This window comes from Peromyscus leucopus, chromosome 3, assembly GCF_004664715.2.
Source record: "Peromyscus leucopus breed LL Stock chromosome 3, UCI_PerLeu_2.1, whole genome shotgun sequence".
NCBI classification, from domain to species: domain Eukaryota; kingdom Metazoa; phylum Chordata; class Mammalia; order Rodentia; family Cricetidae; genus Peromyscus; species Peromyscus leucopus.
The window spans coordinates 85,317,157-85,334,697 of NC_051065.1; the positions used below are offsets into that span (position 1 = coordinate 85,317,157).

General features: G+C 39.3%; 1 gene segment (V, D, J or C); it reads left to right on the forward strand.

Moving 5' to 3' along the window:
- Positions 1–13,691: 13,691 nt before the first annotated feature.
- LOC114687510 lies at positions 13,692–14,236 on the forward strand. The segment is given in 2 exon segments: positions 13,692–13,801; positions 13,914–14,236. Coding segments are annotated over 2 exon segments (372 nt in total).
- Positions 14,237–17,541: the final 3,305 nt, after the last annotated feature.

Sequence of the window (17,541 nt, forward strand, 5' to 3'; positions counted from 1 at the left end):
AAAAGTAACTGAATTAAACATTCTGATATCAGGAGATGAGACTGAAAAGTTAAAGTAAAATCAATGTAATCTCAAAAGTTCACATCATTCAGAAGAATGCCAGCCATGATCCAGGAGATGCTGTGGCAATAAAAGGGATTGTTGGGTCAGAGAAGAACGGGGAGTGGAGGAGGGCGTGGAGGATTATCTAGGAGCTCAGAGTCATGAATCAGATCCTCTTAGCCAGAATTCCAGAGGAACCCAGCCACTCTAATTCTTTGATTTTTCGATTAGTAAGAATTGCGATTCCAGGAACACTGAGATAATCAATGTGTGTATTTTGAAATTGATGTTAGAGATACTAATTTGAGTATTAAAGGGGGATTGGTAGAAGTAAAGAGGAATTTGCTTCCCAGAAATTGTGCGTCTTCTGTGTTCTCTATAAAAGACGGCATTTTCTTATGAATTATTGCACTTTGACAAGAAACATGGAACATTGCTTATGAAAAAAACTAATAGCTCAATTTTTCTTAGATGAACATTCTCTAGGTGATACATAAATTGGTGAGCTCCTGTGCCGTCGGTATGCGACAGTATCTCTAGGTCAGCTCTCAGACTCTCAGTGGAGGAGAGGAAGGTTTCCTCAGCAATGTTTGTACATTCATTTCATGTTGGGAGGACAGTTTACAAAATAGAATATGTCAGGGAATGCCTGTGTAAGGTGGAAGAAAGGGCCAGAATGCAGCATGATTCAGCCAAAACTGCTGTGTGGTTTAAAACATAAGAAGCATTGAACACTTGAGAAGCTTGGAGGAGAGGGGAATTTTTAGTAATAGAACTCTAGGTGAGCAATGTTATGGGACAGAGGCAGTGAGAAACTGTGACTTTCACATTTTATTCCTGGATTTGTTCCTTTCCTGTTTTTATTCTGTGCATTGTTCTTTTGGATTAGATTCTCATATAGAAAGGAGATATTTAAGGTCTGAGAGTTCCTCCTCAGCATCAGTGACCATGTGATTCTGGGCAAATCACCTGTGTGTTCTGAGGACTGGGTATCTTCTTTATGATGTGGAGAATAAGTGTATCCATAATCCACAATGAAGCATTATTTCTTAATTACAAATAATCACACAAATACACACAGAGCTCAGTTTTATATACTTTTAGATACTTTAGAGTTAAGGTGCTATGGAAGATATTACTAGCCTGTAATTTTCCAATCACTAGTGTTTTTTACATAATTGCCATGTTTCCATGCTTCTATTATAGAGTTTCACACAGATTTTTTTCTACCTTATAAAAATTATACATCTCTTCATCTATAATATTGGAAAGTTGAACAAAAAAGATTATAAGATTAAACAAAAAAGGCAATTTAAACTGATGGTTTTTCATTTTAAAGGAAAAAACCAGTTGCCATCATGAGAGATGCTCCTTCCCTGCCCTCCTCTAAAGGTATTTGCTGACCAGCAGTTTTAGAACTGACCAGAAGTTGAACTCATGGGAAGATAAGGCTGGAACAATAAATCTATATAACCTGGAATTGGCAAAGCAAGATCTGGGGAGTAATGGACTCAACTGGCCAGAAGTTGAATTCATGTGAGAATAGGACTGAAACAATAAATCTGAATGTATATATGCTGGGTTCAGTGAAAGCAGGACATAGGGAATAAAAAATTTATGTCTCTGTAGATACCCTGCATCCTGTTAGCCATTAGAAACCTTATGCTTATAGTTCAGCCAGTAACTTCAAACAACTACCTCACCCCTAGCACCCTCGTCCAATCCCGAGATATGTAACCCTCTGCATGTAAACCTTCCTGTACAAAACCCCTTAAATTGAGTGCTCGAGACCATCCCTCTTTTACCCGCTGTAATATGGTGTCTGAGAGGTCCCTGCCTAGGTTAGAATAAACAAAACCTTTGTTTTTGCATTGGAAGTTGGCTCCTTGGTGGTCTTGTTGGGGGGCTCACACTCGGGCATTGCACTGTCATTTGAGCCCCACTTGTATTTGTTTCCATGGACTGTTGTAGAAATTTACCAAGAACCCATGGTTTGATGCAAGAAGGATTCAACTTCTCACAGTCATAAATATCAGGACTCTGGATCAATTTCAATCAGTCAGCATCAGGCTGTGTGCAGGAGATGATCCCTCCAGAGTCAATAGAGGAGATTTTACGCCCTACCTCATCTCTCAATGGTTGTTTTTTGGCAAGTATATAAATCCATGGTTATTTTATGTTCAAAGTAAAATTTTAATGCAGTTGTAAAAATTACAATGTATATCTCCCTTGCTGATGTACTCGCTCACCTTTTATATTTTGGTAACTCTTCTTGGTCCATTATCTTACCTGTGACCCCACATGATTCTCTTTTTCACCCTGACTTACTTCTGTCTCCTACAGAATTGAGTTGTTCATTTGTTAAACTCTCCTCATTGTAACTAGAGTTTTCCTGCCTTGCCCACAGTCAGTACAAATCTCTGTCACCAGCCAGTCCCACAGCCGTTCAGACCCAACAAACTAAACACAGAGACTTACATTGCTTACAAACTGTATGGCCATGGCAGGCTTCTTGCTCACTGTTCTTATAATTTAAGTTAATCCATTTCCATAAATCTATACGTTGCCACATGGCCCATGGCTTAACGGCATCTTCACATGCTGCTTGTCAGGACGGAGGCTGGCAGTGTCTCCCTCTGTCTTCCTGTTCCCTCCTTTCTCCTCTCTGTTAGTCCCACCTATACTTCCTGCCTGGCCACTGGCCAATCAATGTTTTATTTATTGACCAATGAGAGTATTTGACATACAGACCATCCCACAGCACCTCATTCATCTTTCCATGAACACACAATGAGAGCATTATACCTCTACTAACATGCAAGAACACTCTGTGTTCCTTGCTGCAGCCCACAAGTATATGAAATAGAGATTCAGTGATATATGATAAAGCTATACCTAGAAGGATCAAGGAATCCTTCTGGAGGAAAAGTCAAATATCAAGGAATACTTGATGTTATTCAACTTTTAATATATCAGCTGTTTCCTACTATCAATTTCTTGTGTGCCCATAACTCCCAGCCATAACAGCAAAAAGTATAAGCTTCTCAGATGCACTGCTGATCTGAACTAAGGTAACACCCTTACAGAGACAGCACCTGTCTCTGGCTTGGGAGACAGGTGGATATGTAGAGGCATAACTTTATTTCATGTGCAAATAAAGCTGAGGCCTCCTTTCTCTTTCAGCCCAAATGGCACTCCAGAGCAACTGACTCAAAACAAAAGGGTTTTTGGCATATCAAGTGCAAAGTAGCTTTGAGACAGTTTTCCTGGCTCCAAGCTGAGTTACCCCACCTTGCCAGTATATGGCAACACAGGAAAAATAGAGACAGTTTTATTTTAATGACCTATTTTATTTTAATTTACCTAACCACCTGTAAGATTGTAGATTGAGAACAATTGTGGTAGACACATCTAACCACTTATAAGAATATATTTTGAGCATATAAATTCCCTTTCTGACTTATTCCAGGCCTTATCTGACCCCACCTCCTCTATTCACTCCCCGTTAGGGCTGTAAATTAAGCAGTCTTTCACAGCTGTTATAGGGTCCTTGGAAGCTTTTGTATTGGATTGTAGGAGTCAGGCTGTGGGGAAGAAGACAGAGACTGGTTCCAAGAGAGAAACAGTAGGACCAAGATGGAGAGAAATTAAGATGAAGATGAGGACGAGGCTAAAAGGAGCTTAGTTAAACTAGGATAGGACAAGAGGAAAAGGGATAGGGAGTATCTAAGCATGACAGCATAAAAGAAGATGTGTAGACAGAGAACTGACTCAGAAGAGTACAGTACATGGAGTAAAGAGTTTTGTGTACATAGCTTCATTTAATATTATCAAAGATTAGATTATCAGCTGGTCATAGATGCTTCCTGGACTCTGGGAGTGGATTATGGAAGTGTTGGATCACTACTAGTCTGCTAAAGTTCCTCACCATGTCTGTCCCTCCTCATACAGAGTTCCTATATTTCATTTCTTTTATGCTTCTCCTTTTATTAACCTAATCACCATCGCTCTAAAATAGCTACCAAGAACTATGTTCTCTTAGGATCTGGGAGATATTTGGTGCTAGAAAAGAATTAAGGTTTAGTAAACCATAGTATATTCAATTATATGAATTATTTATATTTATAGAGAGAAACTCTAAATATCCACTACCTAAATACCATGGTTTATGTTAAGAGGAGACAAAAATCAAGAGCTCTAATCAGAGACAAAACAGGAATATTAGACATTACACCCCACACACTATTATGATGCCTATCTGATCTAGGAAAAGAGCTAATATGGTTCAGATGGAAAATAATATAATCAGGGCTAGAGACACAGCTTAGCAGTTCTGAGTACTAGTAATTATTGCAAAGGATCTGGCTTTAGTTCCCAGCATCCACCTGGCAGATCTCAACCATCTGTAACTCCAGTTACAGGGCAATCAACACCCTTTTCTGATCTCCACAGGCAACATACACATATGTGGCGCATACTCATATATACAGAGGCAAATGCTCCCACACATAAAAACCAAAGTTTTTTTTTTGTAATAAGAAAATCTAGGCTGTTGCTTGGCCTGTGGCCTTGCCAAGAGTTCCTCTTGGATAGTTAAAGAATCATAGAATAAGAATCATTGGTCCATAAATGGACCGGTGGAGTAGTAATTCGAGAATCTAACATTCCTTAGAAAAGATGCCTCCCAGTATTGGTCTATTCTAATTCTGATAAATAGAGAGAATCAGGACTCATCATAAACAAGAGCAGATTGACCTCAGTGATATCTTCATGTAACTATGAAAGGAGCTTGTAATATTTCTTGAATTCTCTGGGAATGTTCCAAACCTGACACCCCTGCCATACACAGAAACATAGCAAAGGAATGATGTAGAGAACATGGGATAGATTTTAAAATAGCATGAAATGAATGCATTTTAAGATTATTCTTTGGCCTTACAAAAAAAAGTACCTCCTCAGGAAATTAATCTGTTCTGTGCTAGTCTTACCTAAGACACCAGGGGACACCATGCTTGTGCTGAGGTACTGAAACAAAGACACCTTACATCTGTGCCAGCCCTGCCAAAATGCTGATGGTTTGCATGTGCTGAGATCATATCCCATTGCTCCAAAGATTTAATAAACCAATCATACACAGTACAAATATTATTTTTGGTGAGAGCACAACCTAGACATAAGGATATTCTATTAAGTTCTAAGGGCTCCTGCTGCTCTAGCTTCATGGTAAGGAGTTCAATCATGGTATATTTACTAAAAACAGTGTGTGATCAGGGATTCCTGGTCCTTCAGAAATGTTGTCTTTGAGCAGAGTTAACTATGCAGGAATATTTATTCAATTTTCCTATCTCAGGTGCCTCAGTATGATATACAGATGACCAGTCTCCGTGCTCACTATTTGCACCTCTGGAAACAGAGACATCATCACCTGCTAGACAAGTCAAAACATTAACACATATTTAGCTTGGTATCAACAGCAGCCCAGGAAAGCTTCTACGCTACTTATAAGTTATAGATTTCAGTCACAATCAGGTATCCCATAGAGGTTCAATGGCAGTGGGTCTGAGATAGGTTATTCTCTCACCATCAGCAGCTTGGGATTTGATGATATTGCAAATGATTACTGTGTAGGATATGATAAGGTTCCTCTCACAAGTCATAACATAAACCACCCAGGGAAGCAGAATTGAGAGGCTGGGTGACCCATGTTCATACCCTACGTCTCCATCTGCTAAAAGGTGGTGTGTTTGCCCAGGTTTGAAGGTCAATGGAAGGTTTTAGTAGAAGCAGGACAGAAAAAAAAACAAACAAAAATTTCTAAATATCTATCCTCTTACTGCCTACCAGAGAACTTGTTGGGGCTGACCTCTGCATATGTATGTTACAGTTGTGTCACTTGGTCTTCTTGAGGGTCTCCTAACAGTGGGAGCAGACTCTGACTCTGTTACTTGATTTTGGAACACTTACCTCCTCCTGGCCTTGTCCAACATCAATAGGAGAGGAGGTGACTGGTCTTGCTGCATCTTGATATACAGTGGCTGGATGACATACATGAAAGACCTGGCCTTTTCTGAAGAGAAAGGAGGAGGAATGAATGGGGATAAGGAAAGGAAGGCTAAGGGGAGGAACTAAGAGGATAGGAGGGAGGAAGGGGAAATTGTGATTGGACTAGAATAATTAACTAATTAATTAATTAAAATAATTTTTAAAAAATCTATTCTCTTAGGAGCCCTGAAAAAAAAAACAACCTTGGCAATGTTGGCAATGCTTCTATTGGTCAAATGTAGCATATTATCTTTGAATAGTTTCTTCAGAGAGATCAGTACTAGAAAAAGAGGGAAAACCCAAAGGTAAGAAAGGAATCTGATATTCTCTGAAATGCTTAGCAATAGAAATAATTATAAAGTTGTTTTATATTGAACTAATTGACTTATGTCTTAAATTTTTATTTGAGTAAATTTTGACAAGTAAGCCTAAAGCTCACACTGCCTGTACATTTATAGAATTAACATTATTATTTATTTACATTTATTTTTCTAAGAGTTCTTATTTATTTTTGGCTAGTCCTACTTCTTATAGTATGAAATAGTAAAATATTTGGTCAAACTTTTAAAATTTATATTTTAATCTATTTTTCTTTTTTTGAGACAAGGTTTCTCTGTGTAACAGTCATAGCTGTCCTAGAACTCATTTGTAGACTAAGCTGGCCTCAAACACATAGAGATCTGCCTGCCTCTGTCTCCCAAGAGCTTGGATTAGAGGTGTGCCCCACCACTGCCTGACTTTTTTGAATTTTTATTTTATTTTATGTTGATTGGTATTTTGCCTTCATGTATGTCTGTGTGAGGGAGTCAGAAGCCCAGGAACTGGAGAAATAGACAGGTGTGAGCTGCCATGTGTGTGCTGGGAACTGAACTCAGGTCCTCTGAAAGAGCAGCCAGTGCTCTAACTGCTGAGGCATCTCTCAAGCCCCTAAATTTGTATTTTGATTCATAGTTCATGTGTTTCCATTCATTTGGCTATTTGTCGCTGTGCTTTATCCAACCATGGTTTCAACAATTCTCGCTCATATAAACCCTCCTCTTTCTCGCTAATTAGACTCCAGGTGCTCCACCCGGGGCCTAGCCATGGATCTCTGCATCCAGATTCCTCAGTCCTTGGATGGGTTTCTGGCACAACTATTAGGGTGTTTGGCCATCCCATCACCTGAGTAGGTCAGTCCTGGCTGTCTCTCAGCCATTGCCAGCAGTCTTTTGTAGGGGTATCTTTGTGGATTTCTGTGGGCCTCTTTAGCACTTTGTTTCTTCCTTTTCTCATGTGGTCTTCATTTACCATGGTCTCCTATTCCTTGTTCTCCCTCTCTGTTCTTGATCTAGCTGGAATCTCCTGCTCTCTTTCCCTCGACCCTCGGCCTTCATTGCTCCCACTGATGTCCAGGTTGTTTATGTAGATCTCAGCTATTTCTCCATCATTGGATGATCCTCGTGTCTTTCTTGGGGTCCTGTTTTCAGGTAGCCTCACTGGTGATGTGAGTAGCAGTCCAGTCATCCTTGTTCCACATCTAGTGTCCTCCTATGAGTGAGTCCATACCATATTTGGGGCCCCCAACTGGATTAGGACCTCTGAATAGGTGAGACTGTTGATTGGGTTGATCTTTTTGGGAAGCATCTAGGCAGTGGTACCAGGTCCTGGGCTCATTGCATGAGTTAGCTGTTTGAAACCTGGGACTTATGCAGGGACGCTTGGCTGAATCTGGGAGGAGGGGACTGGACCTGCCTGGACTGAGTCTACCAGGTCGATCTCGGTCCTCGGGGGAGGCTTTGCTCTGGAGGAGGTGGGAATGGAGGGTGGGCTGGGGGGAAGGGGAGGGGAGCAGGAAGGGGGAGAAAAAGGGAATCTGTGGCTGTTATATAGATCTGAATAGTATTGTAAAATAAAATAAAAAAATAAAAATAAAAGGTTAAACAAAAAAATTTGTATTTTGATGTACATATTTATTACAAACACATATACACAGTTCTCAATTTCCTATGAGACTACTTAAAATGGATCAACTGAACTTTTCACTATAGTTTCCACAAAGCCTTCATGCTCAGTAGAAAATGTATTTCAACTTGTAAATGTCCATCCTTGTTGCTGAGCAGTGGCAGCAATCCATAGCTCAAAGCGGTGGTACACTACAATGTACTCTATATAGTGAACTGCATGGGCTATTCAACAGAGTGCTACTAAGTGGCTTTACAGTGGATGATCCTTTCCACTGCATACCAATGTAATTTCCTGGGCATATTTCAGCCTAGTTCCTTAAGGAGGATATATGTGTGAAATAAACTTTTGACTCAGGATAACTCTGATGTACTCCATTTTACTTCATGTATACCCACTCTAAGTCATAGTATCTGTGAATATAGACAGAAAGTATCCATAGGATTTAACACACTTTGCACACTTTTGCATGTATATTTAATGCTTTCTTGTCAATATTTACTTATATCTTGATTGCAAGAACTGAATTGGGGTGTGTGTTTCTGTGCTTACACAAGTGTATCTGACAGTATTTGCACAATTATTCAATTATTATTTTTTCTCTGATCAGGTAAAGTGAGGAACACTCGAGTCTTACTCTTTCCATGTTTTTTTTTATTTTTTATTTTTTATTTTTTTTTTTTTCCCCTAGAACACTAGAATTTGCACTGTCAGCCTCATAGTTTCCTCTAGGCTCTGCCTATTACCCATCTGTCCAGTAGAGGGCAGGCAATACTAACACATTTTAGGTAGACAGGGACACCAGCCTTGGTGCTGAAAACCACTGTAAAAATACAATTGAGAGAGAAGTTCCCAGACTCTTGACTCACTTAGCATCCACAAATGTCTTCAGGCCTGACCACTTCTGTGAGACTGGTCTGAGTACATTTCTTTGATACAGCCCTTGCAAGCTGGTGACTCTGTAAAGCATCTCCCAGAAGATCACGCCTGTTTATAACCACAGCCCTGGCTGAGGAGAATAAAAACCCAAGTTCCTCTCAAAATCAACATGAGGCAGAATAGAATAGTGGATTCATGACAGATGCTATGAAATCATTATGTTTCCTTCTGTTCCAGAAGTGAGTGTTTAACAGAATGTGGCTTCGATGAAATTGTCCCTGAAAACACCTTGGTTCCAGATCACAAATGGACACCCTCACTGGTTTTCCCAGACCTTTTTGGACTAAGGGCCATTTAATTAAATTGAGATTGATGAGCAAAGCCTTATATGAGCAGCTGTCTGATCTGGATGAGTCATATCTGTGGCTTCGGGTTTTCCAATGTACATTATAGTCATCCTTAGGTAAACTTTATCAGAGAAAAAAATACCATACACTGCAAAAGTAGAACTTGACATCCAAGTAGGTCCAAACTAAGCCTAGATGTGAGGAAACATGTGAGGAGGACTCTGAATCAAGAGCATGAAACAACGTTGAGGGGGAAACATGAGAGACTTGGGACTTTATTAAATTAAATACAAGTGAGTGAAATGACTCATGTGTTCATGAGCCAAGAACATCCTAGCCTACACCCCAATGTTTGTATATTTACTCCCGAGAGACTTGCTTTTAAGAGAATTAACTAAGAAACGTTTGTAGTCAGAGACAGAGACCAGACAAAAAGATGGGTTTGCTGGTGCAAACAGTCAAATTACTGCTACTCACTCAATCCTGCATGAGAAAGAAGGGAGGCTCCAACTCAAACTCAGCATTGTTTTCCTCATGGAAGTTTTATTTTAAAAGATGTACCTTTCATTTCTCCCTTCTTTCTTTCTTTCCTTGCTTTCTCTCCTCTTCCCCCTCCTCTACTTCGTTGTCATCATCTTTTTATTCTTTTCATAGTATGTGCGGTATGAAAATATACTGGAATCTTGCTTCCTACTGGTTTCTATCTCTTTTCTTCTCTCCCTCCATATTGCCATTATTGGAGAAATTGGTCTCACCAGTCTCCAGCATCCCTGACTGTTTTTCAAGGAGAGATGGTCATTATCACCTATGTGGCCACATCAAATGGCAAACCTGATTACTTCCACTGGTACCAACAGAAGCTGAGAGCAAATTCTAAGCTCCTGATTTATGGTACACTCAACCCAACTATTATAGTCACAACTCACTCAGTAGCAGCAGTTCTGGGACTTCTTAGTCTCTCACAATCAGCAGCAAAGAGGCTAAAGATGGTGCAACTTACTACTGTCAACAGAAGAACAGTATTTCATTCATACAGTTCTCAGGACTCTTCTACTTTTCCCTCTGAAAATGTAATATGGTCAAGAGTATGGTATGGGACAGAATCTCCCCGTATTTCTGCAACAGAATCAGGGCTGACTTTTACATGAGAGACTTCAGCCAGCCCACCCTACAGGAGAGAAAAGAGAATGTACAGATGGAGACAATGGGATAAGATAACCAGAGGCCTCATCTTTGTGGGATTTCATGAAGAGAGATGTTTAAGAGATGTTTAAATTTCTTTACCTGGGCATTGATCCTAAGGAGTAAGTCATTGGGCTTCAGAGAATACACACAGGATTTTAGGAATTCATATTTTTATAAAAGATTACAATTTAGGAAGGGAGAACAGAGTAGTCCTTCATCAGGGACTGTCTGTGTCTCTTGGGGGAAGAAACTAAACAGTGAAATCAGAATTCTCTATCAACACTTGTTCAGGTTGCAAAATTTGATCATAGTGTCTTATTGTATTTTTGCAGAACATGCGGTACTGTGGAAATAGATGGCCTAAAAATAAACACTAATATAAGAAAAGTGCCAATCTTTCAAATTATGAAATATAGACTTTATTCTACTACATAAAACATAGGCTTAGAACAGTGTATAATGTAGAAATTATAGTTTAGAGTTTGGAGGTACAAATATAGCTATGTATACTCACACACAGAAGTCCCCTGCTATTTTTTTACATGCAAAGATTCAACTGAGTAATTAAAAATATATTCTAAGGCATTTCATGTTCAATACAACCCTTCTTTCAGATTTTACTTCTTCTTGCATTGTTGTTGCAGGATTTTGATCATACTGTGTAAAAATGTGTCTGTTTTACCTTATTGATTAAGACACATTTTGATTGGCATAATAAAGAATCAAATGACCAATAGCTAGGCAGGAGAGGAAGAGCAGGACTTCCCAGCAGAGAGAGGAATTTGTTGAAGAATCTGAGAAGTTTGGGACTTTGAAAGGGAGATGTAGAGGAAGTTCAGATGTACAGTATGTAGGAAAGTTAGGAAGCCTAATGGCAGAATGTAGAGTAATATAAATGGGTTAATTAACTTGTAAGACCTAGTTGAGAATAAGCATAAGTTAAGGCTAAGCTTTTATACTTAATAAGAAGTCTCTATGTCATTATTTGGAAGCTGATGGCCCAAAACATTCTGATTACACATTGTGGCTTGCTACTGGACTCTGAGATGCTACAATAGCAGCAACACCCAGGAATCCAAGTGGCCTCTGAGAAAACACCAATATCCCACATTGAACCATATGAACTATGCTACCTGAAAAGGCCTACATTTATTCTTGAAGTATGGAATAGTTTCAAATTTTTGACTTTGCCACAATATTGCAAAATATAACACACACACACACACACACACACACACACACACACACACATATATATATATATATACTTAGGGTGTTCCAAAGATTAGGTATATTAGCTGTGTTCTTCACTAATACTTTTTATAATGTGCATAGTTTTATGTGCTACAACTCAAATGCGTATTGAACATGTGTGTTGGAAATAATAAATTCTGTACTTCATTAACTTATGAAACTATGTTTGATATATTGTCCTCAGGATTTCCTAAGTGTTTTCAAAATTAGATTTATTTCCCGATAAAATCCTGGTCTCATGTAGCTCTAACTGGAATTCCTGCTTCCTACTCCCAAGAGCTGGGACCAATGGAGTACATCATTGAATGCTGGCCTCTATGCCAGGATTCATTTTTCACATTGGGCAAAAAGTCTATGATTAAGTAGTTTCCAAGCCCAATATTTTATACTGATGGGTAACAAGAATTAGATTGTGTATGTATGTGTTCTGCACCTATTTATGTGTGATAACCTATGTAGAATTCTTCCCAATGCTGATGATCATTCACAGGAATAAATAGCCCCAAGTCTGGAACCAATTCCAACTTCCCATGAATTAATGTCTCATTTTCTGGGCTGCACTTGAACAAAGAACCAACCCTGTCCTCATTTTTAAGAATAATTTCAACAGCGGGATGCAAAAATACATATCTATTTAATCAAGATTACCAACCTTTGAACCACTAATCTTTGTAGCACTGGGGACAAGAGAAGATTCTAGTTTCTGATGAACTTGGTTTCCAGCATTTTCTTACAGTCCCTTATCACTTCTGGGAATGTGGTTGGGCAGGTCACTTATTCACAGTCAGTCAGTAGAAAACAGAGAATCCCAATCTAGGGTTCTGGCCCTAAACACTGACATTCTTGGATAGGAGGATCAGTGTCCCCTCTGTTTCCTTTTCCATTGGCATTCACTGTAGTCACTACAGAGCTGGTGCAGTTACTGGAGTAAATAACCTCATAACCTAAATGGAAAGTGTTACTTAGCATCTTAAACTATTTTCAAAGTTGAGAAAATAAAAGCCATATGAAAAAATTATGCCAATAAGTCTGAGGGAAATCCTTTTACCTAACACAACTGATATCTCATTCTCCAGCTTAGATCATTATAGAATGCAAAAGTCTGGCAAGGGTTGACATTTTGTTGGCTATTGAGAAGACAGACACTTTTGTCCATTTGTTTGATCTTGAATATTGATTATGGTATGGATCTATGTAGATGAACACTTTCACTCTCTGTGTGTTTTTTTTCCCTCTTTGAGAGACTGTCCACAGCTTCTTAGTATTGAGACACTAGGCCACACCACCCCTATGTTTGGTGCTATGAAATAACTGGTTGTAGACTAATGTGAGTGTGAACTTCATATCTTCAAAGCGTCTTGTCACCATGGGTGAAGGATCAGGGAAGAACACACAACTGGTTGTCCATTGTGAAATGGTCAGCCCTGAGAACATACATATAAGTAACATTTTATGTTCTCAAGAGATTACATTAGGAATGTATACATGTACACAAACTCATATGTACATGAAATAACAATGAATGAAAAAATAGACCATGAATTTAAAAGAGAGTGGGGAGGGTTCTATGGGAGGATTTAGAGAGTGGAAAGGAAAGAGAGAAATGTTGTGACTCAAATCAAGTTTCACAAAAACCAGGAAAGAAAGAAACAATAAGCTCCATTGCCTCAATATCCTCTCCAGCACCCTGAAAAGAACCATCTAATGATGTATGGAGTTTCTAAAATTGTACCATATCAGACATTCCCTGCCATGGAGGGAAAAATAACAAGAAAATTCTGCATTGAACATGACAAATCAAAATAAAGTGCAACACATAGACTGGTGCTGTTCTCTATTGTCCAAAGAGGCACACATTCCATACAAATAAATCTGTGCTGCCTCTCTGATCTGAGGCATAAGAAGACCACAAGCCTTTAATGAGTCACTTGGCCAGTCCTATGGCTGTGGCCAGCCTTTGCTGATTTGCATATGCCCAGAGCACAGCCCACTGCTCTGAAGACTTCTTCATAGTCAGGTCACACCCTGTGCTGGAGTCAGCCTCAGACAGGTCCCAGCAGACATGAGGGTCCCCACTCAGCTCCTGGGGTTGCTTCTGCTCTGGCTTACAGGTAAGGAAGACACCACTGGAAATTTATTCATCTGACTGTGGTCAGTGTTGCCTGATCTCTGAGAAATTCCTCTTCGAACAGAATTAATTTGCTTTCTATTTTCCAATCTCAGGTGGCAGGTGTGACATCCAGATGACCCAGTCTCCAGCCACCCTGTCAGCATCTCTGGGAGACAGTGTCACCATGACATGCCTGGCAAGTCAGAGCATTGGTGCTTGGTTAGCATGGTATCAGCAGAAGCCTGGGAATCCTCCTAGGCTCCTGATCTATAGCACAAGCACCTTGGCAGATGGGGTCCCATCGAGGTTCAGTGGCAGTGGATCTGGCACACAGTTTTCTCTCAAGATCAATGGCCTGCAGCATGAAGATATGGCAACTTATTACTGTCAGCAAGCTAACAGTTTCCCTCCCACAGTGATTCACACCATGACATAAACCACCAGGGAAGCAGAAGTGAAAGCCTGGGATGCCATGATTGCTCATTTTGCTGTCTCCAGCTGCTGACAGAGTTTCTCTTTGCCTGGAGTTAAAGGCGAACGTGATGTTTTATATATGAATTAGAGAAACTGTTCTATGTCATAAATATATATCCTCTTCCTGAGGTCTAGCATTAAAAACAAGTGAGTGCTTTGCATGACATATATGAAAAAATTAAAATTTTCCAGTATAACAACACAGCAAGAACTGATATCCATACAGAGGGCTGTCAACACCTCCCTCCCTAACACACACATATACCAAGGTGGAGTTAACATAAAAGAAAAATTTTATCTAATTATAGCATTAAAATCCTGAGGAAGCAGCTTGGTGAGATAGTTTTGTCATTAAGAATACTAGCTGGTCTGCTACAGGACCTAGGTTTGATTCCCAGCACACATACCTCTGCTAGCAACTCTTTATAACTCCAGTCCCATGTTATGTTAGACCTTACCTTCTTCTCGCCTCTGAGACATTGCACTTATATGGTTTATCAACAAACATGCAGGCAAAACACCAGTACATATAAAATAAAAGTAAATAAGTATTAAATATTTGAACAATCCTAAGGTACTAGTAACCAGACGAATTGAATCTGGGCAGAGATTATTGTCATAATCTAAGTGAGTCCTCCTGACCACATGGTCCTCAGAGAGTGTGCCAACTCTCATATCAAATGCATGGAGTGGAGGATCTTTCCTCCATTAACCCTTCATTTCTCTCTTTGCTAGATGGGCAAGTGTCTTAGTTAATTTTTCTTTTCTTTCTTTCTTTTTTGTTGTTTTTTTTGGGGGGGCAGCAAGTGGGGAGTCTTTATTTGGCTTACACTTTTACATCATATTACATCACTGAAGGAAGTCAGACCATGAACTCAGGCAGAGCTGGAACCTGGAGGCAGGAGCTGATGTAGTGGCCATGGTTGAGTGATGTTCACAGACTTGTGGCTTTCTCAGTTTGCATTCTTTTTTATATTTGTATTTTTTTCTGAATACAGTGTCCCTTCCTTCTACTTTTATAAATTCCACTCAACCTCCTCTAACATCCAAATCCACTCCATTTCAGTTCCACATTAGAAATGAACACACTTCTAGGAGATAACAAAATAAAGTATAATAAAATAAAATGAATACTGTCATACTGAAGTTGGACAACACAATCAAACAAACAAAAGATCTCCAAGAGAAACAACAAGAATAAGAGCCCCACTTCTTTACACATTCAGGATTCACATAAAAGAACTAAACTGAAAACTATAGATACATAGACAGAGAACCTAGTGCAGGAAGAGGGAGGTCCTTTGCATGCTGCTTCAGTCAATGCCAGTTCATATAAACTTGGCTCCCTTGCTGTAGAAGACCTTGTTCTCACGGTGACCCCAATATATTCTGTCCCCTCCATACCTTTTGATTCCTTTTTCATGATGTTCCCTGAGCTCTAACAGGGAGAGATTTGACAGGGACATGCAAATTAGAGCTGGTGTTCCAAGGTCTCTTTCTCTGAAAAATATTTGCCATTGGTCTCTATATTTGTTCTCTTCTGCTGCAAGAGGAGGACTCTCTGGTGATATATTTGGTTTTACCTTATTTTTTCTTGGCTGTTTAGACTGTAGTTCATGGTTACCAAAGGAGTGTCAGGTATGGGTTCCCTCTCATGGATTGGGCCTTAAGTCAAATCAGACGTTGGTTGATATTCTCACAAGGTTTGTGCCACCATTGCCATAGCATAATTTGCAGGCAGGACAGATTAGAGACCAAATATTTTTTTTTTTTAGTTGGGTTGTTGTTCACTTGGTAGCACTAGAACATGAGGGTGAAGTTTCCATGTAGGCACCAGCTTGACCTCTCCATGCTCAGTGATTTATGTGGGTTTTGTCTTCTTCAGTGGGGTCTCACTGTCAATTTGTGGAGAGCAAACTATTGTCTTTCAGCAGCCTGGTTTGCTTGGGAATTTTCATGAAGCCATTGGCAACAACTCATTTGGATGAACCCAATCCCAGAAATGTGCTTCATTTTGTAAGAAGTGATAGCCAGTAAGAATTCTGTCTCCCTCATTATTTCGGGAATTCATTGGGGTCATCATTGTACATTATAGGAAGTTTGCACTGAACAAGAATCCCATATATGTCCTCAAATGCTCCTCAAATACTCTTTAATTCTAGCTGCCTTTCCTCTCATTCCATCCCTTATTTATGTCTTTCAAGCAATTTTCACCAGATCCTCCCATTCTTGCCCCCCCAAAGGTCCAATCTAACCACAAAATTTCCCCATGCCAATACTCCCCCAGCCAATTCCTCTATTCTTGTCTTATCTGGTTATACAGATTATAGTTTGATTATAATTTATTTAATGTCTTATGTTTCTATTGTTGTGATAAGATGTCTTTGTCAAGGCAAACTGTAAAAGAAAGTATTCAATTTGGGGACTTTTAGTTCCAAAGGGTTATTTGGGGAACAATATAGCAGAGGGAAATATGGCAACAGGTAGACATTCATGGTGCTGGAGCAGTAGCTGAGAGGTTAAACCTTTATCTTCAAATAACAAGCAGAGAGAGGCAGAAAGATATATGATATGGATTGAGCTTTTGAAACCTCAAAGCCCATCCTCATTGATATTTCCTCAAACAACTAATCTTTCCCAAATAGTTTCAAGAACTTAGGTCCAAGTATTCAAATATGTGAACTTAAGAGGGACATTCACATTCAAACCACCATAACAAGTGAAATTTCTAAGATAGTTTACTATGGGCAAAAACTGAGTCAGAGTTGGGCAGGTAAAGGGAGGCATTGCGTAGCAACCTTGGACTCACTGAGCTTGATCTGTGGACAAATTTCTCTCCAATCAAAGCATTTTCAATTGTGAAACACAACTTCACAAATGTTCATAAACACCCCTCTGCAAAGGAAGCAATCAAGTCATTCCAACCCATGGCTTAATAGAATTATGTAGCATGGCAAAAAAAAAAAATACCCAGGAAGATAAAATGGAGTGGGAGTAGTTGAACTATCCTGTCTTCAACTGATTTGTGTTGCAAAAATATATTCTTAAAATAAAATTTCAAGGAAAATGTCCTATTTACTATCTCATGCATGTATATGATCTAACGTTCATAGGATTATAATAAGATAAGCAATGGGAAAAGGTTGTGTGCATTGAAAAACAGAAAATAATATACATTAGACCTATTAGCAACCACCTTCTCCTGTGGATGACAAAGAGAAGCTAGAATTATCTGTTGAGTATATTTCATGCAAGAAATGATACTCT